Here is a 27,908-nt window from a genome sequence, read left to right on the forward strand (position 1 = left end):
AATTTCACCTAGAGGCACCAAAATGGCTAGAAACGGCCCTGTGTGTGTGTGTTTGTGTGTGTGTGTGTGTGTGTGTGTGTGTGTGTGTGTGTGTGTGTGTGTGTGTGTGTGTGTGTGTGTGTGTGTAGGAGGGGGGTCATTAAGTTGGGAGGTGCTTTCTACCGCAGGGAGCGCGCCTGGATCGCCGTGCGCGCCTCTAGTTGTCGGTGACGTCACAGCTTCGGTCGGTGGAGGCTCAGTAGAGAGAGAGAGAGAGAGAGAGAAGGGGGCGGAGCCTCTGCTCACAGAGAGTGGTGCAGTGTGAGCACAGCGGGGGACACTGAATGCACACACACGCGCATACACACTGACACACGCGCACGCACATGCACACAACGGCCTCAGTGAAGAAACTTGGTGTTAATGGATAAATCTGTAGCAGCGACGCAGGCCATCATGGAAGAATATCTGCGGAGGATCTACAGCAGCCTAGCGGTGAGTTACACATCAGGCTGTGGGTGTAAAGGGAGGTGTGTCCCCCCCCCCACCACATCAGAGCACCTGTAGATCTACAATCATATTATGTGAACTGCAGCAGTGGGGGGAGCGCGTGTGTTTGGTAGCATCATCATCATCTTCGTGCGTGTGCGCGTGTGTGTGTGTGCAGCAGCCTCTAATGACATGGAGGCGTGACACCAACAAGTGGAGCCAGAGGCTGTGTTTCTGCTATATCAGTGCTCTATGCTGCAGATACTGAGTCATGAATACACACACACACACACACACACACACACACACACACACACACAAAGACATTAATTCAATTTCACTTTATTTGTATAGCGCAATTTACAACAAAGTAATCTCAATGTGCTTATCAAAATATAAAATTCATAAGAAACAAAAAACCCAACAAGATCCACATGAACAAGCATTTAGCGACAAGGAAGAAACAACTCCCTCTTAACAGGAATAAATCTCCGTTAGAACCAGGTTCAGAGGTGGCAGCCATCTGCGTCGACTGGTTGGGGTTAGTGGACAGAAGGACCAACAGAACAGGATAAAGAGATAGAACATCAGAGTGTCTCAGAGTAGTTGAGCCATGAACCACAGATCAGGAACTGCCATCATCAGCTTCACGACACCTGAAACAGAGCAGAGAGCGAAGAACGAGGAGAAGGCACTGACTGCAGAAAAACATGATACATTATTATTAAGTCAGCCTGCCTTGGCCTTGGGCCTCACTCCCAGTGGCCTGGTCAATACTTATTGTAAAGGTGACAAATCTCTTCCTGTTTATTGGTAAGCTAACAGCGACTCCAAGGTCTGTAAATGCGACCGTTCACAGACGAGCCCATGTCCGCTCTAGTGGTTATGTTATGATTCAGTCCTGTTTATGTGCAGTCTCATGAAAAAACAAAAACACTAAATGGCGACAGGTGCACTGCATGTAGCCTTAATTATCACTAACTTGGCATTGCCATGAATCTACTGCTGCAACACACACAACTCAGCAACATGCTTCTACACATGTGACACACACAGCAACACAAGTCGAAAACTAGTCATTTATGTATTTTATAACATCATTTATTCACGTACCAGTGGACAGCCTCCATTCACCTCCTCAGCAAACATTTGTGCATCTTTCTCGCGCTGATAGAAACACATCACCTGACCATTTAATTACCGAGTCCAACCAGAGTGAGTGTTAAAAAGATAGAAATTAAGCCCGACGCCGGGTTAAGTCAAATATCTTTCAGTAGGAGTGCAGCTCTGTGATTGTGGGCAGAATCTGGTCCAGACATAAAATACATCTCCTCTGATCCAAATGACGGTGAAATAAATCAACAGTTGTTGGAGAAATTCACTTTAATTCCAGAGAGTGATGCACACGAACACTCAGAGAGGGAGTGTCTCTGCGCGTGCTTTTGTTTTGGTTCATTGCAAAATCACACGTTCATTCATTGGCCTGGCATGTTTACTACATCATTATTGATGCTTCCAGAGATCAATTTGAAAACGTTGCCGTAATAATGCCGAACTTTATGGAAACAAAAATGGAAACAGAAGCAAAACTTTGTCATGTAAACAGGGCCTAAGTGTAATTCAAGTACTAATATCTATAACAAGTAATATGTTTATTAGGGTGTAAGAAAAAATGTATTTGGCGAGGTATCACGATCGTTGTGTCGATCCAAAACATGTCCAGCTTGATGGTTTTTAATGAAAAAAAAAATAAAACTTTTAATTGCGCTAACATATGCATAGCACGTAAATTTCTAGTCACTAGGTGTCAGTGAACGCACCATCAGACCTTGTTAAACTACCTCACTCTTCAATAAATTTTAGCTGGAAGTTAGTTAATTGCACTTTATTTTCATTAAACATACTGGACACTAGGGATGCCCCGATACAACTTTTTTACCATCAATATGATACCGATAATGCAGCATTGCGTATCGGCCGATACCAATATTGATCCGATATCAGCACAAATCATACATACATTTTATGACTTATTTTGTAGTGTGGAATGTTAGAAAAGGCTTGATCAAGTGATGCCACTCAAGCAGAGAACATTAGTCAGTAACAGAAGGTATGAGAAAAACTGACCCATTTATTATTAACCAATTGGTTACATACATTTTAACCTTCAACATAATATCTACAGTATTTCACAACTGAATAAAGAATAAATACTAAATAAGACCAGCACCAACGTTAAGGTGCAGTACCGCCACCTACTTTGTTAGAGTGTGAACCACAGTCACCAATGAATACAAGTGCTGGAGCGGAAAATTTTATCGGAGCGCTTATATCGGTGATTTTAGATGCAGTCCGATAAAATTCGTTTTCTGGCTGATATCGGACTGATATCCGATATCAATATTTGATCGGGACACCTCTACTGGACACTTTTATAGATGGATGTGGTTAGATACTTAAATAATTTAAGAACTTAACAGAATCAAAATCTGTTGTAGAAACAAAAGTTAAACTTAGTTTTCTAATGATTTTTTGTGATATTATCTATAGAGCCTTGTTTAGTTTTTTGTGATGGGGTAGGTTCGGTGTGTATAAGCTTTTGCTTTTGCAACCTACAACCTCTCGGCTCATTAGCTCGACAATTGAGTGTTTGTTTGTTTTTTTTTACCACACATCCCAGCTATGATCAACTCTCACCACTGAGTCAGACCTGTGTAGGGCTGGGCGATATGGACCAATATTCATATCTCAATATTTTTTTCTCAAAATGGGGATATACAGTATATATGGTGGCCACACCAGCATGTCATTGCCCGATCCCATTAGATCTCAGAAGCTAAGCAGGTCTGGGCCTGGTTAGTAGTTGGATGGGAGACCACTGAGAATTCCAGGTGCCGCAGTGGGGTGGCAGTCACCCCAGTGGTATCTGTCATTGTCTCCTTGGGCAAGGCACTTCACCTACATTGCCTAGTATGAATGTAGTGTGTGAGTGAGTGTTGGTGGTGGTCGGAGGGGCCGATGGCGCACTATGGCAGCCTCGCTTCCATCAGTCTGCCCCAGGGCAGCTGTGGCTACAATAGTAGTTTACCACCACTAAGTGTGGAGTGAAAGAATAATGCCTTAATTCTGTAAAGCGACTTTGAGTGTCTATGATAAAGCGCTATATAAAATTGATGGATTATTATTATATGGTATAAATCTTGATGATTTTAACTCAATCAAGTCTAACCAGAAAGACAATTTTGGGTTAAATTTTCTGATGAAAAATGCATCATAGGCACATTTATTAACAAACAGCTGCACAATATGTGACACTTTTGGCTTTTTCTCCTCTAAGAGACAGCACGTGTGAGTGAGTTCTGTAGTGTGGCTTGTTTAGGGGAAAGTCTGGGTTAGGACACTTATAAATTCATCTAACTGATTTTTATGCTGTTTTCAGAAGTAGTGATATCTGTGACTCCTAAAATTTTAAATTTGTAATACTAAATAAGCTATATAATAAAAATATATTGTTATAGGTGATATTGTAATTTAGTTTATCGCCAAAATAGAAATCTTGATATATCTTGAATCCCGATATATTGCCCAGGCCTAGATCTGTGCAATAGTTGTGACTTTGATCAATGTTTGGTGTTTAAGATTTTAGTTTAAACACGGATCCAGATAAACATATAAAACCTGCACACAAATCTGCTGATACTGTATTTCATTAATTGCCCAATAAACCTAAGCCTTAGTCCGTGTCCATACAGCCGGGATGGCAACTTTATCACAGCGGGGGCCACATTATCAACATTCATGTTAGCATTTAAAATAATGACCAATCAGAGCATTAACACAGGGAAAAAAAGTATTTTTTTTGTCTTTGTGGTTTTTATGTTTTGTCAATTTTAGTCATTATTTGTGTACTTTGTGTCTTTGTGTACTTTGTGTATTATGTTGGGCTTCATATTCTTTCCAACTTCTTGAATTACAATTTTTGGGGATTTGCTTTGGGGGCCGCAAAAAATTAGACTGAGGACCACACGTGGCCCCCGGGCCGCCAGTTGCCCTTGTCTGCCATTAAGTGCACACCAGTGTATGAGCAGCTGTTCTGAACTAAAATATAAACCAGATTCGGAGCATTTATCTATAGCTGCACTTCTCATAAGCCTGGTGGTAATTGAATGATCAATGTAGCAACTGATGAGAGGCGGAGGTTTCAGATATAGTGTAACACAAGTAATAATTGAGATCCATTTCTCTCTCCTTTGTGCACTTACACAGTGGCACACTTTAAATCCCTCACTTCTAGCTCTCTGCCATAAACTTTGATGATTCACTCTGTTGCTGGCCATCCATTATACGCTCTGTCATTCTCCTCATGTCTCCCTCTGATGGCTGTGGTCCAGGAAAGCCATACCTCTAATTGGTCCCGCTAACTCAACCCCACCCCCCACCCCCACACTCTCAGTTTTTCCTCTGTGCAGCTTCAACTTTTTTCCTCTCACATCATTTGGCTTCTGGCTGAAGTCATCAAGAGCAAAATGTACACCCAGCCTTTTTTTTTTTTTTTTGGCCGGGTTCATCGTGCTGCTTTAGAATTGTGTTGTGAAAATAGTTTAGTCAGGATCACTTTAGTCAAATTGTTTTATTTAGCATGCAGTTTAGATTTGGCACGAAGGCTCTGTTCTGGGACCTCTGCCCTTGAAAGCCTGAAGCAAAGGGAGCTCCCCCTTTCTCTTCGCTCTTCCGTGAGCTACATGGAGCGGCATAAGCAGAGAGAGTGGTCAGCAGGACCCCTGGAACAGAAGCACAGATGTTTAGACACTATTTAATTAGACAGAAGAGGAGGAGCTGGGGTGAGGGTGGGTTGCATGCAGAAGTAGGCGTGTTCCTAGTGGTTAGGTTTACGCTATTATTATATTGTATGCGCTTTTGCGAAAAAGTAAGCTTTGAGTTTAGCCTTAAAGGTGGAGAGAGTAGCAGCCTCCTGTATTAAGACTGGGAGCTGGTTCTCAGCTCCCTCTTTCCCACGGTATCTGTCCTTGCTGCTGCTTTGTTTTGTCTGGTTTTGTGAATCCATTAGGAGCCTCTCTTTGCATCTCATCCAAATCTGGAATAATGGAAATGATCAGTTGGTCTCTCAATACAATAAACCACATTTTTTGGACAAAAAAAACTGGCAGTGGTGAGCCCGCCTGTCCGAGCGGTACGTTTGCAGCTGGATATGCACTCGATCCTTGGAACAAGTGGTGAGTTGTGTATCTGTTGATTCTTTCCTTGAAAGACATCGCAGACATCTACATGATTAGAATTATGGTAGTAGGCTTGCTGCTGATTGGAGCTGGCAGCTCTCGGACCTATCGCAAAGTCCGTATTACGTCGTCAGCTATTTTGGGAAGGCTGCCAGTCTTTTCTGAAGGATGTAGCAGGGCTCTCAACACTCAGACTCATTTGATGAATGATCTCAAAAGCAAGCAGGAGCTGGTTTGGAACATTTACACATTGCCCGCTAGTTGAAAGGCCACCTTATTGGATTATCTGCTGGGAGACTGGGACTAAAGGCTATTGAAATTGAGCTAACCTGAATCGAAAACAAGTCGCTTATTCATCTTCGAAAACAAATCACTTATCATCTTTGGCTTCCAAAGCCCAAAGCCAGCCGCTCAAGGTAGTCTCATCTATCACCAGGCTGTTGTGCCCGCTGCCCATATTTGAAATTGTTATTTTTTGGGGGGACATTTTTTAAAATGTAAAAAAATTATGTAATACAGTACAGTGATTTATAAGAAAAAAAATCTAAATTTGATGTCCAATTACATTATTTTTCATGAGTGTTAAAGGATTGTTCAAGGCAAGGAAACTGTAGTGTTGATTGTACCGGCGGGGTATGTTGTGTCCCATTTTGTTGAATTTATATTGCACTAAATCTCTTTGAAGATATTTAGATGTTTCATAATTTTATGCCACGAAACACAGTAAAGAAAAGTGTTCTTTAATTTCAAACTACTTGAAGTGTTTATTTTGCACAGTTATGTTATTGGTATATTTAATTTCATGCACTGCAACATGAATGTTTAGTTTTGGCCCGCGACCCTCGACCGCAATACATTTATATGCTAACAGGAGGATTTTAAACTCTATTCTAGATTTTTACAGGAAGCCAATACTGGAGAGATATGCTCTCTCCTGCTTGTACCTGTTATGTTAGTAATCTATCTGCAGCATTCTGGATTATTTGGAGAGTTTTAAGTGAGATACTGGGACATCCTGACAGTAAAGAGTTCCAATAATCCAGTCTAGATGTAACAAATGCATGGATTCGTTTTTCAGCATCACTCTGTGCCAAGATATTCCTGATTTTAGAGATATTACAGAGGTGGTGAACTACAATCAAAATAAAAGTAAATATAGTACCAATTATGTGGTCTTCTACAGTATGTTGTGGCCGAAAAGAAAATGTTTGATGTGTGTTTTTTTCCCGATAGACATGAATACGTCACGTTCTCCTCCTGTCCAATCAGAACTCTTCTCAACCCCCAGACCTAAAGTGCAATTGAATAAAGCCGAATAAATGTGTTTCCATGCAAACTTCAATTTTGAATTATGTAAATCATGTAAACACGGAGCAGAATACTTCAATTCCGAATTATTTCATTCCCAATAATTAATTCCAAATAATAATAAAAAAAACATCATGTATATGTGGCTAATGTGCTTTAAACTAGTCTTTTCTTCCTTTCTACAAGCTGCAATAATACAGCAACACAGGGTGGTGGATCTCAGCAAAGGAGTTCACAGATTGATAGATATCAGATAGCCCCACACACACACACACACACACACACACACACACACCAGTGCTCTCTCGTTGCACAGGAACAGACCATGGCCTTTTCTCCTGCTAATGCATTACTTCCTTTTTTTTCTGCCCAACTTGTATTGATTTATTCTCCCTCTCACCCTCCTATGATGGAGCCAGCTCAAGACTTCCTCTCCCACTCTCTCTTTCTCATTCACACACACATTTCAGGATTTCCATCTTTAACCTTTATTTAGTTGCCTTATCTCACTATATCTTTATCTAACCTCTTCCTATCTATTCCTTCACCTGTCTACTCCTCACTTTTTTCAAACCTCATTTGTCAGTCTGACTTCCTAGCTTTTATAATCCTCACTCGACCGCTTTTCCTCCTTCCTCTAACCACTTCACACTCCTGACTTTCTCATTTTCTCTAATACTAGCCTCCAACCTTTTTATTGCCCTCCCTCTATGTTTTTCAACCCTCATTGCGTTTATCCATCAATAGTTCACCACTTTACACACACCCAGTACACTTGTTCATTATTGCCTATTCTTCATTCTTTGGTTTTCTAACTGTGTGATAAATCTTTCTTTTACTGATCAGATTTCATCACTCCTGTCCTGTGTACAGTTTGAATGTTATCACCCATTAATTGCATTATTACTGTCCATTGTTAGAGTTGCATCACAATTTATGAACACTGCAGTATTTTTATGATTGCCATTTACTTTAATAATGCATTGGATTTATATAGCACCTTATTTTGGTTACTCAAAGCACCATCATTCTTTCACTCCACACTTAGTGGTGGTAAGCTACTATTGTAGCCACCAATAGTCTGCCTGGGGCAGACTGACGTAAGCAAGGCTGCCATAGTGCGCCATCGGCCCCTCCGACCACCACCGACACTAGGCACCAACCACATTCATACTAGGCAGATACCACGAGAGCGACTGCCCCCTTTCTGTGGCATGTGGAATTCTCAGTGGTCTCCCATCCAACTACTAACCAGGCCCAGATCTACTCCTCGGTAGAGTGACACTTCTATTTTTAGAGCTCCTCCTGCTGACTGGCTGTAGTATAGGTCATAAACCCCGCCTCCTCAATAATAACAGATGAGGTGTTGGTCAAACTGTAAAGTTAAAACACTCGTCGCAAATTTTTTTCCCTATATTGTGTTCAAGTGCTCATTCAAGTTTGTTTTAAACAAGTTACTTGAGGTTGAAAAACGTGATTTTACATCATACAGTATGACAATGATTGACAGCCGTAGATCTTGCGTTACTCTCTTTGTGAATAGCAGTTACGTCATGAAAGAAAGCTGAGACGCCATTTAACTACACCTCTATGATCTGAACAGGACATTGGTAGAATTTCCAGACGGGAAAGATACTTATGTTCTTGGTGTAGCTGGGCTGCGTAACTCATCAGGGCAGGGGCGGGGCGTGTTGTCAGAGCTCCTCCCGCCAGACCCTACTGCGCAGACTCTGGTTCCAAATGACATCAAATTTGCAAGATGGAAGCGCCCCTAAGCGCTGTATTTTGGCTTCAAGAACGTTGAGTGGGAACAGCTACAGTGCACGCCCACTGGTTGGATCCTGTTTGCTGTTGCTAGGCAACAGTGTTTCGTTGACCTACAGTTTCTGAGCAATGGTAGAGTGTAAAGCTAATGGTTGCTTGGTGATATGCGAGGACTGCTGAGTTGTGGGCTAAGCTAATGGGCACAAAGCCAAAGATGCGTCTGAAATCAGACGCGGTCGTGACATCATTTCTTCACAGATGCAGCTTGTAAACGTTTACTTGTTCAGCTATGACAACATGAGCACATGTTGATATTCTACTTGGTCACTTTTGTCACTTCAAATGTTTCCAAAACTTTCAAAGTAGGAGAATCAACAGAGATATTTAGCCTCAGTGTGCTTCAGGTTTTTGTTGTTGGTTCGTAGTAGGTCATAGAAGACAGTATATACTCATTGAGTTTGTAGTGTACAGTATAGTACGTTAGTGGGACATTTCGAACACAGGTTATGTCTCCTGTAGTTGAGAATCTCTCTCTTGGGGCAGATGTAGCAGTGAGGGAAAGATATGCTTCCACTCGTACCATCATCAATAGATTTGTGTCTCTCTTCTTTCATCTTTTCATTGTATCAGCTATAAACTGTGTTATTTGTGTCCCAGTTGTTTGTAATAAATCCAATGACAATCAGGGCTGTGGACTTGTGCAAGATGAGATTGAAGAGGTGAAACTCTTAGGGAAAAGTACACCTGTTATTCTGGTTCGTTGAGCTCTTGAGAGCAACGGGACTGAAATGGGATAGCACAGAGCCACTAACGCGCTCACTGCCACAAAGGCTACATAGACTCACTTTTCTATTCAGTGAAGGAAGAACACTGATATCCTAGCACACTCTGAAACCAAGGCAGTGAACGGGTGTGGCAAAGAGTTGTGTGCATGTTATTCAACTCAATAAAGCTTCTTTTTAGCTTTTTTTGAAGATTCTTTTGGTTTTTGCGAAAGTTATAATAACAACAGCATTAATTAAATCTATCTGTCGTTGCTCAATGTTTTTTAGCGTCAACTGAGAACAGATAGCCACGATTTTCATATTTTGGTTGTTAATGGTGCAGGATTTAGATCAGGCGTGTCAAACTCATTTTAGTCCAGGTGCCAAATATGGATCAGTTTAATCTCAAGCAATTTTATCATTATTGTGGCCTAGTTTGCACTTCCACCATCTATAATAGTATATAAAGTATGAAAGGCACCAACAATTTCCAAGCAATCCCTGCAGGATCTTAAATTTCCTTGATTTTGTGCTCATTTTTTATTTCTTTTAAATTGTATGATGATGGAAAACATGAGAGTACTTCCAACCAGGGCCGGCCTTCCTGCCAGGCAACCCAGTCCACTCCTGCCTAGGGCACCAAATAACCTAAAGCTAGCTCTGCTTCCAACAGTTTGAGATTAAAAATGACTGCCATCATATGATATAACAATGGAAAGACAGTGAGTTCTGAAAAAATGTGCAGTTTCATTCAATTTGTGTATTTGGAGGTACTGAGATAAGATAAAATCAGTTGAGTTTTCAGTGTCATTTTTACTTTCTCCTAAAAGCCAAATTGGGAGCTATAAACTATAATTAACTTCCTGAAACAGAAATGGCAACATTGGTATATTGTAATGTTTTTTAGATCATATCAATTTTCAAACAAAATCAAACGGAAATTGCGTCACATGCTAGTTTTGCGACAATATCACAGATTTACACACAATCTTTCACCGTATACGAGTGACCAACAAGATGGAAGTGTAAATTCTTGTGAAAAATGTATTAGATTTTTCCTCTTCCTTGTGGTGAAGACAAATATACTGGCAATAACCAAGAATGCAATGAACGGTATCAAAGAAAAGTTTTTTTTCCAATGCTGTCTCAGGAGAAAAAAGTTTAAAAGCCAGTAGTGACATCTGATTAAAGAAAGACAATAAAACAGAAACTCAACAGAAAAGGTTAACTGACGTTAAAAATGCGTTAACTCTGAAACGGGAAATTTTCAAGTGGAAAATCGGAGCCTTACCCAAAGAAGACTTTAGATATAGTTGGGGAAGTTTGCTCAAAATGATTAGTATTTTTTTTCACGCTTGATGTCTACAGATCTTATGTCTTTATCCTGAAGAGTATTCTGCACAGAACTAAATGGGAAAAACAAATGTTCTGCCTTTTTCACTCCAAGATAAATGTTTATTCTCTGTAATAGAGCCGTCATTAATGTTCACTTAATCTAAATGGGGAGTGTTGTGTCCTCGTTGTTTTAAATTAATGAACGCCATTGCTGCTGCGATGCAGCTTGGTGTTTTAACTTGTTGCTAATACATAGAGCTTTGATTTACCGTTCCAACAGATTTTTGTCCTTTTTTGAAGATGGATTCATGATCACTTGATCACTTTCATGTTAGAGCTGAAAAATTAGAGCCATTACTATGTTCATTAATAATGGATACTTGTGGTTTATAAATGCTGTAGACATTTAACGCTGACACAGTGACTCAGTAAAGTCCAAATAAAATGTCCCACTCTGCTAATCAATCACTAATGTACAGCACTGTCAACTGTTTCCTATGCTGCATGGTCTAAAACAAAGGTATTTCACAAACACAACGAACCCTTTATTTGTGTGTGTTTTTTTTAGGCAGAAGAGTCAGAAGGTCCAGTTCATGCAGTTTTAGGTGGACCAAAGCCTGATGTGGACACCGTAGCTGCAACGCTGTGCTTAGCGCTACACCTCAACCAGGTAGAAATCATTTTTCTAACAGTGTAAACACGTTTTCTAATCTAAAACACACTTACATGCTATAAAAAGGAGTTTTTCTAACTGCCAAAGAAAAGGAAAGTGGTAAAAACACAGTGAGTTTGGAGAAACATGAATTGAAACTTTTAAAACTAACATCTCTCCTTGAGCTTGCACTGTGTTCACTGTGTTCATAAAGTCAAATGGTTGATAGCATTTGCATTATGATAATGCTCATAATGCCTAAACCTCTATTTTGCAGCAATGAATAAACTTTGCTGGTTGAGACATGGAGCCCAGCAGTTGGTTGAGACACAGAGGTTGCCCATGTCTACTCAGTTATTAGTCCAATGTTATTATTTCAATGACAGATGATGATAAGATGATTCCCTTTTTTTCTGTCCATTTTTGGATGATGTGTCAATATTGGCTTAAAGGTGGCAGAAATTGGGGTGGGGGGTTTGGGGTAATGTACTTTTAAAAGTCGAAACAAGGAGTTTGAACTGCAAAATAATGGGCATGACAAATCGTGAATGTGGTTAAATTGGCAATAAAGTGACAATAATGGGTCAACATATGTGACATTAGATGGAAAAGTTGTAGAAAAGGTGACAAAAATGTGTTGAATGTGGGAAAAATGTGCTGAAAAGGCATTTAATTTTGATGGAGAAGTGGCAGAAATGGGAGTAATGTAGCAAACATGCATTAAAAGGAGCAAAAATATGAATAAGAAAAAGTGATGAAAATAGGTTAAAAGATAGCTAGTTTGGTGTAGCTGCAGAAAAAGGGTAAAAATAAGCAAAAATGGTCTCAAATTGTTCAAAAAATTGTCTGTTTTTTGAAAGCATCTAGTGACCCCCTTCCAGTATCTCGTGACCACAAATGGGGTCTTGACCCCAAGATTGAGAACCCCTGATAAAACTCTCGTACACATATTTAATTCCCACATTTTGGAGATTTTCGTAGACATTCCATTGTGCTACTGACTAAACTTCAAAACAGGAGCCCTATTTACAAAAGAGTTAAAAACTAATGGAAGACAAGAAGAGATGCTTTTATTTTGAAAAAAGGATGTTTGATTTTGAGCTTGAACCTTGTCCCAGGACGATTTTACATTTTGCTTGCAATGCATCATGAGGCGGTTGAGTATGACTAGTGTGCCCACCGTACATACTTATAAAATAGAGGTTTTGCACTGACGTCACTGATACCATGTGGGTTTTGTTTATGCTTCCATTTTGGACGGCATCAGCGTGTCAGCAGACCACAGTCCAAGTTGTGTGAATGTGATCATAATCTATAAATGAAGCCACATTTAACAGGGTTTATACTTTTAAGTTATACTAGATCCATCTCCGATTGCCTAATTTACTAATTCAAGCAACATAGTTACATTTTAATCACTGTTTATACTTGACTTTGCTGTTTGAAGTACTCCTGCTAATTTTAGCACACTGTACACTCAAAGTCTCACACATTGGGAGCGAGACACACGCATTTCAATCTGCTCACACACCTCACCATGTATATCTCACGTAGAGAAATTACCAGGATTAAGGTTTGTTCTGAAGTGACTAGATTACATTCAAAATCAATGTAAATGATGCGACTTCAAGTGAACTTCCTTCAAGTAGCCCGACTTGCATGATTTCGGCAACTAGGTCCTGCGCAACCTAGTCGCTCAAAGTAAAAAAAAAAATCCAACTTTTCTAGCGACAACTCCCCCGGCCATCACTGTCTGTAGAGCCGAGGCAGCAGCCCCTCCCTCCCACTACAGTGAGAATGTTGCAGAGAGAGGCTGTACACTTCCTCAATTTACCAGGGCAAATTTAAAGCAGTTAACTTTTTGAATAAGCCTACATTCTAAGTGAACACATCCTTTTAGTAACTTTGTAAGTTGATCATTTAAACTGTAAAAGCGGCGTTGTCTATGATAAGTGCTGTAAATGCACGGCCAGAGAACACACACACACAAGCGAAGCACCCCTGCACCCGTGCGTCAGGAAATCCGAGGCCCACCAATGGCGCAGAGCTGCGCTGCACTCCGGCATAACGTGACGCGCAGGGCTGAGCCCATGAGAGGCCACCCACAGCTGAAATTCCCTCATGTGGAGGCGGCCGAGATGGATGATGTCATCAAGCCATCAATCTGATAAACCGGATACATAATCTGAACTGAACAGATATGGCCGGTCAAAACAGTGCAAGGCATGCCCTGAACGTCTCCATCCGCTGCGCCGACAGGTGCGCGGTGAGAGGCACCGAGCGCAGACACAGTCCCAGAAGACAGTTTCCTGTGTAGGGGACAGCATACTCTTTTCCGCATTTGTCATGAACCCTAGGTCAGAGGTCAACAGAATATGCGTGCGCTGTGTCCTCCGATTCAGATTGTGCCAAAACCAGCCAATCGTCCAAATAGGTGGCCAACCGGATGCCCAGCCTCGAATGCCGGCACCCCCTCATTAGGGGGCCAGAAAATACCTGGAGTAAAACTGCTCTGGGACATTGCAGGTAGAACAATAGAGATTGCTCCTCTGCTCAGCAAAGAATCAATCTCCTCCTGTAATACACGGGCCGGGTCTCCCTGGTGTGTATTACACCCGCAAAACGGGGAGGGACAGCCGCAAACTGCGGCCTGTAACCTTTCGTTGTCGTCCGCAGCACCCATGGTGGAGCCGCAATCACTGTCCATTTCTCTCACTTAACGGAGATGGTGGATAAGTGCTCCGGGTTGTTCAACCTGGGAGGCACCGGCCGTGGTACAGTGGCGCCCTCTCCCGGAGGCAATCTGCCAGTGGCCAGAGAAACTATTTGCGGCGTAATGGCGCCCTCTTGAGGTGACAGATTGCACACTACCAGAAGGCTCAACCGGAAGGCTTTATGTCCGTGGCAGCCCAACTGCAGAGGAGCCAACCCTGTCACGGCGGCGCCATCTGCCAGTGGAGCAGAGCCATACCCCCAGGAACGAGCTAGTGGTACCGCTTGTTTCCGGGGACAGTGTGGTAACAGGAGCTCTGCAGCACCCAACCCGGAGAAGGCAGAGGCCTCCCGCCAAGCGGAGACTAAGACCAAGCGGCCGCAGGCCAGCCCGGGGGGCCTCGTTGAGGCAGAGCGGACTGCGGAGCGGCCGAGCACAGTGACTTAAACAGCGAAACCTGGGGGTCAGTTTGAGACGGTCTCTTCTATGAGGACAGAAACAAGACCGGGGGCTTCCGTGGAAGACACAGACGGAGAGCTTCATCATCTCTCTTTTTTCTCTGCAGCATCGCTGCACAAAAACCAGCGCTCGGCCAAATATCCCATCCGGGACTACTGGCACATTGAGGATGTGGCTCTTTTCTGCATCAGAAAGCCTAGTGAAGTCAAGCCAACACGCTCGTTCCTGAAGCACCATTTTGCTCATCATGCTACCCAAGGCCTGCACGGAGTGCGGAGATACACACCTGGTACAGACAAAAATGTTCTCCACTGTTGCTGGGTCTTGAGACCGAGTGAAAACCCTCACACACTTCAGCTTCGTAAGCTGTGAGGAGGGAGAGGACATTTAGAGCTCTCACTGAGAGCGCCGCTGCCCAATGGGTACGACTGAAGATAGTCCGTCCCGGTCGGTAGCATGGGTGTCCAGGGAGACAGAGCAGGCTGGCATGGCAACAGGTGAGCTGCAACCAGCGGCTCCACCATTGGCATTCTGAGATGTCCGAGGCTGTCCACATCCTCACAGTCAAGGGTGGAGGAGCCTGTCACATGAGACTTTCCACTGAAAGGGCGGTCCTTTCATGGATGCGCCACTTTCAGCAACATCTCTGGGAAAACCGAGAAGCTTACTCACATAGCGGGACCTAGTGGCCTCCATTACGACAGTGCGTCACGGGATGGCGAGGCGCATCACCGCGGGCCTTCACAGCTCCACGGTGTCCAGGCTTGAGAGAGAGGAGGAAGGTGTGAAAACCTCCTCCTCCAAAGAGGGAAGAAAGACGGCACGCCGCTGGGAGCCCCAGCTGGGGCCATGAACAGCAGCTTCCCGTCCCTTCGGTGAGAGGAGCCTCGGTTTCCATCGCCGCTTGACGCAGGAAGGAAAACCAGGTGGATTAGCTTTTATGCTACCATGTGGTGGCTAACGCAGGTGCTAGCAGGGATGCATGACAACGTGCTCCAGAAATCCGAGACGTCGGGGACAGTGTTGACTCTTTTTTAATGGCAACTGGATTGCTGAATTTTGGGAGCTTGGGTACCATGGTAAGGAGCTGGAACCGGGCCTTACATGGTGGTGAAGACTCGGGAGAGAGATCTACTGCCTGGAGGGCGTCAAGAGCAGCGGTCTGGGACGGCAGCAGATGTGCTGGAGTCGGTGAGCTCTGGCCTTGTGGCACAGACCTAGCATCAGGGCTGTCACCGGGGTCATACCGGAGTGAGAGGCCGTTGAAGGCCAATGTGCACACCGGAGGGGCAACGTTGGAAGGAGCAGTCAACGGTCGCTGAGGCTCGAGGTTTTCACACCTTGTGGCAATGAAGGACAGCACACACAAGCCCGGAGGCATCAAGTGGTGATGTCTGGGAGCTCTGGACCTGTCGGTGCCGAGCTCAAGTGGCTAACAGATACCGTGAGCGGGAGAGCTGCGCGAGGACCAACGTGCGCCGAAGTGACAACGTTGGAGGAGAACCGACAGCCGGAGCTGGGGCTCTGAATTTCACTTACCTGTAAAGAGCAGCACTAACCGAGCAGAGCAAGGTAAGCGCTGGTTGCTTCTCGACCTGTTGTGGTCCACGCAATGCGTTTATACTTACCAGTGCTTCTGAGGGCTACAGGGAGTGTGTATCCCATAGTGAGACATCTCACAAAATATTATGAAATAGAACCTTAAGTATTCATCCGGCTATTTCTCACATACTCAATCTTTCTATATTATCTAATGTTAACACACTACATACTCATTTGGATGTCACACTTAGTATGAGTAGTACGTTAGTATGACATTTCAAACACAGCCTTTAACTGTTACATATTTACTCTGGTTATGAACTCAATAGGAATACAACACATAACCATCTGATTTGTAGTCGGCCGTTAAACTCATACCCTCGATACATCTTGTAACGTTATAATGTCAACACCCTTGTTTATCAGCACATTGATTATTTTATTTTTCTTTATGATTTGAAAGCAGGCTTCAGGTGGCGTTTGTGTGCCCGTGCTGTGCTGTGATGCCGTGCTTCCAGAGGAGACACTGAGGTATCTGCAAAGGGTTAAAATCAATGAGAGCTTGTTGCTGTGGAGGGATGACGTGGACCTGGTGAGGCTCCATCAGGATGGAAGGCTCTCCATCACCCTGCTGAGAGATGGGCTGTTGGAGAGGTGAACACACACACACACACACACACACACACACACACACACACACACACACACACACACACACACACACACACAATCGCACACATCAGCATCCTACACAGTGGATGTTTCCAGCAAAGACCCGTGTGGATGTTTTAACGAGATCGTACATATTTGATTCCATGTGTCAGGATTGTGGTCATTTATAATTGTAATTGATAATTAATTACAATTATGATGTAATTTTAATTGAAATTGTAATTTTTTTTAAAATCTGTTGCTGCTGTGTTCATAATTGAATTGTAATTGAGTTCATATAATTCACTTTGTAATTCGCATGGAAATTTATTAGAAAAGGTCAATTACAATTTAATTATACGCAACCTTGGGGAACCACGTTACTTTTTACACTACCTGTCATTTCTCTGGAGGATCATTTTACCATTAAAAAAAAATAAATAAACAAATCGAGTGGTAAAAAATGCTCAGACGCCCACACCAAAAATATTGATACCAATATTTTTATTGATTAGGAAGCCTAACAAGGTAACCAAGAGATAAAAAACTAATTAAATGATAGATATTTTTTTTTATTATAACACATTGAGTGTATATCCTTTAATGGATCCCCGACCCAAATTTCACAATGATTTTAACATAAAATCAAATAAAAGAGCAATCAATTATAAAAATCTGAAAAAAATTAAAATCTCAAATATAGAAACACCAAAAACATAAAACCATTAGATGTGCTCTATTAAATATTAGATCACTGAGATCCAAATCTCTACTAGTAAATGACCTTATCTCAGAAAATAAATTTGATTTATTCTGTTTAACTGAAACATGGCTGTATCAAAATGAATATGTTAGTTTAAATGAAGCCACTCCTCCCAGTCATTTAAATACTCATATGCCACGAGACAAAGGCCGTGGAGGTGGTGTAGCAGCTATTTATCATTCCTCTCTCCTAATCTATCCTAAACCAAAGGCCAATTACACTTCCTTTGAAAGCCTGTTTCTAAATTTATCTCATACCGAATCAAAAACCTGCCAGCCAGTCTTATTTGTGATAATTTACCGTCCTCCAGGCCCTTATTCTGAATTTCTGTCAGAATTCTCTGAGTTTATATCAGTTCTGATAAAATACTGATAGTAGGAGATTTTAATATCCATGTTGACAAAGATAGTGATAGCCTGAGCTCATCCTTTATGTCCCTAATAGACTCAGTTGGCTTTTTTCAAACTATTAATGAAGCTACTCATCGTTTAAATCATACTCTTGATCTTGTTCTAACATATGGCCTTGATATTAATGAACTAAAAGTCTACCCTGAAAATCCTCTGCTATCAGATCACTTTTTAATATCTTTTAACATTATCCTAGAGGATCTCGCACTGTGCAATGAAATAGTTACGAGTAGAAATCTGTCCAATAGTGCTGTGGCTAAATTTAAAGAGGCCATTCCTGCTGCCTTAAACTCAGTGCACCATCCAATAAATAACTATGATATTAATTATAACCCCTCTCAACTGGATCTGCTTGTCGATAGCTCTGCTAGTCTACTAAAATCCACCTTGGACTCAATTGCCCCATTGAGGGAAAAAACTATTAAACGTCAGAGGAAAACTTCGTGGTTTAGCTCTGAAACTCACACACTCAAAAAAACAACTTGTAAATTAGAGAGAATGTGGCGCTCCAATAAAACAGAGGAGTCACGAATACTCTGGCAAGAAAGCCATAGTAAATACATGACAGCCTTACGACATACTCGATCTACATACTACTCCTCACTAATTGAAGAAAATAAAAATAATCCGAGGTACCTTTTCAGCACTGTAGCCAGGCTAACACAAAGTCAGAGCTCTATTGAGCCCATGATTCCTTTAGCCCTCAGCTGTGAGGACTTTATGACATTTTTTAACAATAAAATTCACAAGATTAGAGATAAAATTAGCCACTCCCTGCCTTCACCTGTAAATAGGCCTAACCTAAACTGTTTCACACATATAGGACTTCAGGAACTTAACTCTATTATTTCATCCTCCAAACCATCGACCTGCCTTTCAGATCCGATCCCAACTAAGCTGTTTAAAGAAGTTGTTCCCCTGGTCTGCCCATCTTTGTTGGAGACAATAAATATATCCCTATCAATAGGCTACGTGCCACAGTCTTTTAAAGTAGCTGTAATCAAACCCCTTCTCAAAAAACCTACTCTTGATTCCAGCACTTTAGCAAACTACAGGCCTATATCTAATCTTCCTTTTATTTCAAAGATTCTTGAGAAAGTTGTGGCGGCTCAGCTCTGTGACTTCCTTCAACACAACAGCCTGTTCGAGGACTTCCAGTCAGGTTTTAGAGCTCAACACAGCACAGAGACGGCTTTAGTTAAAGTAACTAATGATCTACTCTGGGCTTCAGATGAAGGACGACTCTCAGTGCTGGTTTTATTAGATCTTAGTGCAGCTTTTGACACTATAGATCACTATATTCTACTATAGAGATTAGAAAAATTACTTGGAATCACAGGGACTGCCCTAAACTGGTTTAAGTCCTACCTATCTGATAGGTATCAGTTTGTACACGTGAATAATAGGTCTTCTGTGTACACTAAAGTAAGCTACGGGGTTCCTCAGGGCTCTGTGCTAGGTCCAATCCTCTTCTTTATATGATCCCCCTTGGTAATGTTATGAGAAAATACTCTGTTAACTTTCACTGCTATGCTGATGATACCCAACTGTATGTATCAATGAAGGCTCAAAACATTCCTCTTTGGTAAAGCTTTTAGTTAGGAACCAGCTCATAGCTCATAGTTAAGATGCAATAGGCATAGACTGCCGGGGGGGTCTGGCATGCTCGGTTGGAGAGAGGTTGGAGAGGGCGTTAAGAGAGAGGTCATTTAGGTTCGCGAGGGACCGGAGAGGGTCCCATTCCTCTCTCGAACACTCCCTCTATGTCTGCTTTTTCCCTTGTGTGTTTGCTCCTGTACTCCTTCTGGCTTTTGTCTTGCAGGTCCGTGGGATCCTCAGTGTGGAGTTACAGAGTCTCAACAACTCTGTCTCCACCCTTTTCTCTGCACACACCCAACACAGCATAACGTGGATGGCTGTTCATCATAGGAATGGGATCCACACAAGGTTCCTGCTGCTTAACAGAAGGTTTTCCTTGCCGCCATGATGAATTCATGTTGGGTGTGGGATACATATGTTTGTGTATATACGTATATATGTGTGTATCCATTAAATGAAGAGTCCGTCCTTAAGACTGCTCTACTGTAAAGTGTCTTGAGATACCATTGGTTATGATTTGGCGCTATACAAATAAAAGATTGATTGATTGATTGATTGATAATGGGAAGGTAATGAAATTGACTAGTCTTACATAAGCCAAGAGTTGCTGCTCATCTTCGCTTCAAACTGAGCCTCTGTCCAAACTTCCCTGGTCTTAATGTCTATATAAGAACTTTAACCATTGTCTCTTTCTCTTCTCTCTGTCCCTGAGCCCTCCTCATGTCCCCTGGATAGTTCGCCTCCTGTGTCCTGTCTGTTGGAGGCGGGTTCTCGTGCATTAGCATCATTGCTGCATGTGTTGCTACTCGCTACGCTAACTGCTGCTGTGTTGCTGCTCTTTTCCGCTCTTTAGCTCTGGCTTAGTTAGCCATTTTTACTGTTTTCCAAGCTGACAGAGAAAGAATTTTTGCGCAAAATCAAAGTTTAGACACAATGTGGGGGCGTGGCCTGACTTTGCCCCCTCTTCCTCACTCGCGCTCATTTTTACATTCAATTTTGTGTGTACAATGACATTTCCAGTGATTTTAACTCAATAAAAGATGCTACTGTCCAAATGTAATGCTTAAAAAGATCCTATGAAGGGAGGTGCCAGATCTTGCTGCGGTGAATTAAGCTCTGAATTCAGTTGTAATTGAACATAGAAAATTGAAGCCTTAATTGTAATTGAAAAATGTAATGTACCCAAACCGTGGTGTGTACTGTTCATCCTCTATTATCCAAAGCTGTGTTTATACTTATACAGTATCTCAAACATAATCATGGCTTATCCACAGTTTGCCTCCACATCTCTCATGGACCCCGTTTCCTCCCTTTTCCAGCTCTGAGTATCGCTCTTTTCAGTCCAGTTTCCTCCGAGTGGTCCATGATGACGGACAGCGGGATGCAGAGGATGATGACCCTGTGTCCACGGTGACAACAGTCGCCACAGAGATTCTTCAAGATGCAGCCGAGCACATCCGAGCAGAGCTGGGGGAGATTCTCGGAGGTGAGAGAGGAGCAAGCGCCCCCCCCTTGGGCGAGTAATGGGGCGATACAAGAGGACACACACAAATCCCCTAACATGACTCGCTTAACTCCCACTAGGAGAGATGCAGAACAAGAGAGATGAGGGGTGGTGAATGTGAGTAAAGAAGAGTTAAGGAAGAACATGCATAATGGAGTCCATCATCAGATCTATTCCCCCCTCCCCTTTAAAATAAATAAATAAATGTGAGAATGTACACATTTATCTTTGTTCAGAAAGTCTTTTCCTTATAGCCTTATTATTTTTTTTATTATATATTATTTCTCAGCAAGATAGATAGAATTCAGAGACAAATTTTACTCTCGGGATACATTGTTAGTGACATTATATCAGTGATTTCCAACCTTTTTTTGATCGTGACCCCATTTTAATATCACACATTTACACACAATTAGTGACAAAGTAACAAGATTCGCCAGCTCAGCTATTTTTATTCTGCATTTTGTTTGAACTACATTTATATTTGAGAAAGTGAAAGTATAGAATACAGTTGTTTAAGATTGTTTTTTGAGTGGCGTTGAATAATAAATACTAATACTTTAAATAATTTTTTAATCAGTGTTTCTTTCATTATTATAAATAATTACACATTTCAGGGGACCCCATTTGAATTCCAGGCGACCTCACATCGGGGTCACAACCTCAAGGTTGAAAAACACTGCATTACATGATTATGTTTTTTATGTGTGCAGGAGTAGTAGGTACGTGGCTTCAGGTTAAATGTCTGAAGAGGTACAGGACTGTGAAAAGTTTGGGAAACACTGCCTTATAGGAAAAAATAAAAGGGAAATCAGTTAATTGTAATAATTATGAATAATCCTATTGCTTTGTAAAATATTGGTTTTGTTTCTGTTTTGGTGATAAAATTATTGTAAGACCTGAATCAGAGCCATACAAGATTTTTTTTGTCTTCTTTTTGAATAATATGTTCCTTAGGAAATCCACTTTGTTTCAGCAGACACCTCTGACGAAGACTGGCAGTTGACAGTCGAAACAGTCGTGGAAAAATCTGACTTAAGTTTCTGAATGTGTGTAAATAATTTTTGGTGCCAGTAAAATACTTTAATTTTGGTTCATGGGCTGAATACAGACCAGTTTGATCTTAGGTGGGCCACAGATTTTAGGCGGGAAAAACAAGCAATTTCAACATTAATGTGCCGTAGCTTGTACTTCCACGTATAAATGATGAATAAAGTACTGTATGTAAGGCACTTTCAACATCTAAGCAATAAATTACCTTATTCTCTAATTCACTTAAATTTCTTTGATTTTATGACCAATCTTTTAGACTAATTTGAGGAAAATTGCAGGATTTTGGGAACAATTTAAGTTCTTTCAATAATTTGTGATTAAAAAAAAAATCACTGCTGTCATGTGATATAAGTATGAGAAAACTGAGTCCTGCAAATATTGTGAAGTTTCATTGAATTTGTGTAGTTGGATGGACTGAGATATCTACAACTGAATTAGTTGCTCATTTACAATGATTCATGTTTTCTGTAATTATTACTTTCTTGAATTCAATGCACTAAAGGGCTAGATTTGGCCCCCGGACCTTAAGTTTGACATTGGTAGACTGTCCATAAACTGAAAGAGCTTTATTTTATTTTTTACATTTCACTTCTGTATTTCACCTTCTGTACACAATCTACTGTGTTGTGAAAGCAAAGTGCATTTTACCAAACATCTTGATAAGATCAGACTGCAAGGTTTAAAAACACAATGAATGGTTTGGTTGGGATTGGCCCAAACATCTTCCAATCTTTGTCGAGATAGTGCACAAGAGCCTGATTATAGATTTATTTTTACAGCGCTAAAATGTAATATTTTGTGTGTGTTTAAAGTGGCTTTACAACTGCAACGAGATGCCCTGTGGATAAAGGAAGGCCGTCGCTCAGCAAAGCTGGAGGACCTGATCAGTTCATTGGATCAATGGAGGGAAACCACAGATTGTCCACCTGATGAAGAAGGTGCATTTTTGGAGGTCTTTAATAAACACTGTGTCTATTTTTTGCACCCCCCAAAGTAAACAAACAAAAACCGCAATAATGATACATTTACAGAAATATACAAAAAATGACAACAAAAACAATAGAAATGCGTAAAACATGAACAATAACACACAAAAGAAATAGGAAGCTAGAAATACACAAAATTAACAAAAAAGACCCCATAAAAAATAATAGATAACATCCAAAATACTCAAAATTACCCAAAAGTTGCATAATACATGCAAAAGGATAACAGAGAAAGATACTAAATTACAACAAAAACACACACAAATCCTTTATTCTTTCCTGTGTTAATGCTCAGATTGGTCATTATTCTAAATGTTGACTTAAATGATATTATTTTGGCCCTGGGAGTTCAGCCATATCATTTTTGAGGCCTCTGCTGTGTTTAAAGTTGCCCATCTCTGACTTAGAAACTTATTAGACATCATGTTTAGTTTAAAAGTGAGCAAAAGTTAAATTGGTTTGCTGAAGTGTCACTATAGTATACACTATAACAATTTCATTCCCGTGTTTCAACCTATTGTTTTTCTGTGTTTTTCTTTCATTATTTCGTTCTTACATTAGACTCACATTACACTTATCATATGAGAGTCAAATACATTCATTCATTAACTTATCCCAGTACATCATGTGATTACTCTGTTTGTGGTTAAACTACGCCATTCATTCTTCTGTGTGTGCTTCTCCTATCTGTTGTGAAACTGTTTTGTATCCTTTGGGTGTGTTTCCTATAACTGTAAAGTGTGTTTGTGTGTGTTTGTGTGTGCTGACTTGGTGTAGACTTGATGACGCGACTGGCCGTGGAGCTGAAGGAGTTTTCCAATGGAGAGATGACCGTGGCACTGACCTCACTGACTACAGATATGGAGGTAAGTGCTTCAGGCCACCTCATGATAATAAAAAAAAAAAAATCACATTTTGTGTCTTATCAGGTATTTATTACTACAACATGCAATGAAAAGCTTAAAGGGGCAGTGATATCCATTCATTTAGCCTCACTCAGAGGCCAAAGTTGAAAAAATTTGGTTTCTTCCCTCTTTTGCTATTCCACATTTTGTAAAAAGTCAGCTCCAAATGGGTGAGTTAGATTTTTGCCCCCTTATAAGAGGGCAAAGGCTGCTCCTCCTGACAATCCAGGCTCCTCCCACTCTACATAAGAATGTTAGCTCCTCCCTCTCATACTACCTCACAGGTAAAACAAACATGGCGAAGGCAGCGCATCGTCACAAAAGGTGTGTTGCTTTTGACTGCGTTGAACAACGGACAAATATATTTCTATTACCTTCAGAGCCTCTCAGGACCCAGTGTCTGGATTTTATGTTTGCTGCTCATGTACCAAGCGAGATGGGTAGAATCCTGACTAGTGGGCGGGGCCTGGAAGTCTCTCCCATGTCCCATCGATTTTCCAAAAGTGCTTGGATCGGGCCGAACAAGGTATCAGCGGAAAGGACTGGTGCCCCGAGTCTGAATATGTGCTGGGTAGAGTCCGAAATGCACCCGCTTGAGCTGAAACTTACAATTTTCCGGCTGAAAAAAAGTGCTAATTTTGGTCAAAAAGTGGCATCAGCGGACAGGTTTTATTCCCCCGAGTCCGGATATGTGCACTGTACTAGAGGCCGAATATGCCCGCTGGAGGCCCTGGAAGTCTGTGCTTGTCGTTCAGTCCCATCAATGGGACCAGGGGAATCTCTGGTCCCCTTTAGTCAGGCAGGGTGCCTCATCCCTGGGTAGAGTCCTGGTAGGCGGGCCTGGAAGACTCTCCCATTGATTCTGGAAAAGTGCTCGGATTGGTCCAATTGAGGTATCAGGGGAAAGGTCTGGTCCCCTCGAGTCCGAGAATGTTAATCATTCCTGGGTAAAATCCGAATTTCAACTGCTGGAGGCCCTAAAAAGTCAGCGTTTCCCTCTACCAGGGGTAACTTTAGTCAATGGGAGTCTGCGTCTACAGACACGCCCACTCATGCATATTCATGAAGGCCCAAAAACAGCGTGTTTTTAGAAGAGGTAATGAAAGTGACTTTTCAGAGGGCTAAAACTCCAGAAAACAGGCGAGTTTGGGAAAATAAACCTCAAATACTGTATTGTTGGGGTTCTTAGAACAAATGGAGATCTTGGATTAAAAATTGCATATTGCTTTTAATAATGATGGTTGGTGATGAAAGAAACCATCAAAATGTCACACTCCACCAACCAATAGCAAAATTGGATTGTCATAGCCCGGCAATCGCGCTAACATTTTAATAAAATGTGCTAAATTCTAATACAGGAATTAATCAATGACAGTACTTCATAACAAAATACATTTGTTTTCAGCAAATACGTTTTGGGGTTTAATTTTTCTTAAAAGAATCAAGATAGGGTGATGGTGAAAGATTCCTTAATTATTTATATTTACTGTAGGGCTAGAGGTGGACAAAGTACTCAACTGAATTACTTGAGTGAAAGTACAAATACTTCTTGTCAAATTTGACTCTAATACAAAAGTAAAGTAAAAGTTCTTAGTCAAAATATTACTTAAGTGAAAGTACTGAAGTAATTGCATGAAAAATTACTTAGGTATTGAAAGTAAGTAAATCTTGAACGTCATCTTTATCATCATAAGTACAATAAGATAACACTGATGCACAATCAATTACAGTAAGGGACCGGGTGTAAGAAAAAATGGATTCGGCAATATATCACGATATTTCACCAAGCGATTATCGTATCAACCTCACTCCGACTCCTCAATGCATTTTAGCTGGAAGTTGATTGCACTTTATTTTCATAATAAATACTGGCCACTTTTATAGATGTATGTGGTTACTATTTTTTAAAGAATTTAAGAACTTAACAGAATCAGAATCTGTTGTAGAAGCAAAAGTTAAACTTTTGGAATTACAGATAGTTACCATTTACTTGTTCATGCAAGTTTATATATATATATATATATATAAATATATCATTTTTTACTTGGTGAAAGGTGAAATTTGTAATCATTGATATCGCGATATATCGCAATGTCCAGTGTCCTCTCAGAACACTTTGAATTACAATATGCTCAAAGGTCATTATGGATTTTTGATCAAATGAAGCAACAAAAAACAAAAACAAAATGTACATACTACAGCTTTAAGGAAGTTCTGGACCAAAGTAACTTTTGATGGTTTTGGTGGTTTGATTAAAATGTATGAGACCTGCGCTGTGCCTGATTAAGGAAGGTGTTGTGATGTTCTACATTTACATGAGATGTAGATGGACATCTGAGAGCGACATACACACACACACACACACACACACTAAAGTCTACCCTTTGTATATCTTTCTCCTGCAAACTTTAATATCTCACACACACACACCCGAATAACATCTCTGTTGTCAGTCTCCTCTCTCCCACCCCTTCAAAAATTCTAAAATATTCATTTTGTCTTTCATATCTCCATCTTACTTCCAAAGCCCATTTTTCTCAGCGGCTGCATAGCGTGCAGTATTAAGCTATGTGTAAAATAAATGATGTCTGTAGCCGTAGGGGTATGGCTCTGCCTCCCTCACAAAACTACCTAACGTCCAAGGAACATTAAACACCCAGATCCTCGTTTAGCGAATAAATAACCATTCATTTGAATGGCTTTGTCTGTGTGTGTGCACCGGACTTTCTGTGCATATTTTACCAGCGCTGTGCCTACACGCTGAGTGTCAGGAGAGAGAGAGAGAGAGTTTGTGTGTGTGTGCGTGTGTGTGTGAGGGGGGGGCCATTAAGGACTTAATATAGAATAAATGGCCAGGGGCCTGTGTGTCGCCAGCGGACCCCAACTTCACAGCGTCATGGTGGGTTACTAATGACCTGATATCAGGCTCTAAAATGAACCCCTTATATGCATGCCGGTTGCAGTGTGTATATATTTATATATTATGTTTTAATTGTGTTTGAAAAGAGAGTAAAATTGTATGAGAGTCATTTACTGAAGGGGCTTTGGGAAGTTCTGCCTTAAATGATTCTTTCCCGAAAACTAAATAAATTAGATGGAATTAGCCGTTAATGGTTTGTGTACTGTGCGTTTGTTAAAGTGTGCGGTGCGTGTTTCACATTGTGTATCCGTGTAAGTGTGTGTGCGTGTGTTCGATTGCACTTAGAGAGGAAAGAGTTAGATCATTGGCTGAATAAAGTATGGCAGTGATTGCCTAGTTAGCAGAAGAAGAAGCTTGTGGTGTGTGCGGTAATGATATGGACACAACGTATAGACTGACTAATGTAGTTGTGTGAGATGTGCAAACACGCATCAGTCAGTTTCAGTGCGTCTTCATCACTGGAAGAGAAAGTGCAAGTGGAACTGAACGGGGTTTAAGTCTGAAAATCATGTTGAATGTAAAGATAAACGTTATACAATAAGTCAACTCGTCCTTACGGGGGATCGTGAAACTCTCACGTTAGTTAATGTATTGTTTTGTGCGTTCCAACACGATTTCCTCATTCATTTGAGCTGCTGTAAATGTAAATATGCTTCAGATGGGAAACAAGTGCCCATAATAATTGTACGGTTTTATTGGACTAACTACCTTTAATCCACTAACTCCCACCGTAAAGGGTGTGCTTGACTGGTGAAAAGTGTCACTCAAGCTCGGACATCGGATTGCTGTCTTTTAACAGTTTTATTTCCATTCAACCCTAACTATTATTAGCACAGTAACCGTGTCGTTTGCCAGCCAGGTAATCAACTGTAACG

At 41.2% G+C, this 27,908-nt stretch overlaps 1 protein-coding gene and 1 pseudogene across 6 annotated transcripts in view; both read left to right on the top strand.

Annotated features, from left to right (window-relative positions):
- The first annotated feature begins 264 nt into the window (after positions 1-264).
- Positions 265-27,908, top strand: part of LOC114469592 (uncharacterized) — an 84,804-nt gene continuing 57,160 nt past the window's right edge. For 4 of the 6 annotated variants that reach the window (XM_028457228.1, XM_028457231.1, XM_028457232.1 and 1 more), the window contains exons 1-6: positions 265-474; positions 11,445-11,546; positions 16,706-16,896; positions 20,985-21,151; positions 23,035-23,160; positions 23,986-24,074. In XM_028457228.1, coding sequence (XP_028313029.1) covers positions 403-474; positions 11,445-11,546; positions 16,706-16,896; positions 20,985-21,151; positions 23,035-23,160; positions 23,986-24,074 — 747 coding nt within the window. In that variant the 5' untranslated portion in view covers positions 265-402. Of the gene's footprint in view, positions 475-11,444; positions 11,547-16,705; positions 16,897-20,984; positions 21,152-23,034; positions 23,175-23,985; positions 24,075-27,908 lie in introns of those variants that run through there. The other 2 variants (XM_028457229.1, XM_028457233.1) reach the window with 2 other exon arrangements.
- On the top strand, positions 3,254-3,371 carry LOC114470484 (uncharacterized; annotated as a pseudogene).

The sequence above is a fragment of the Gouania willdenowi genome, chromosome 9, assembly GCF_900634775.1.
Source record: "Gouania willdenowi chromosome 9, fGouWil2.1, whole genome shotgun sequence".
Classification (NCBI taxonomy): domain Eukaryota; kingdom Metazoa; phylum Chordata; class Actinopteri; order Blenniiformes; family Gobiesocidae; genus Gouania; species Gouania willdenowi.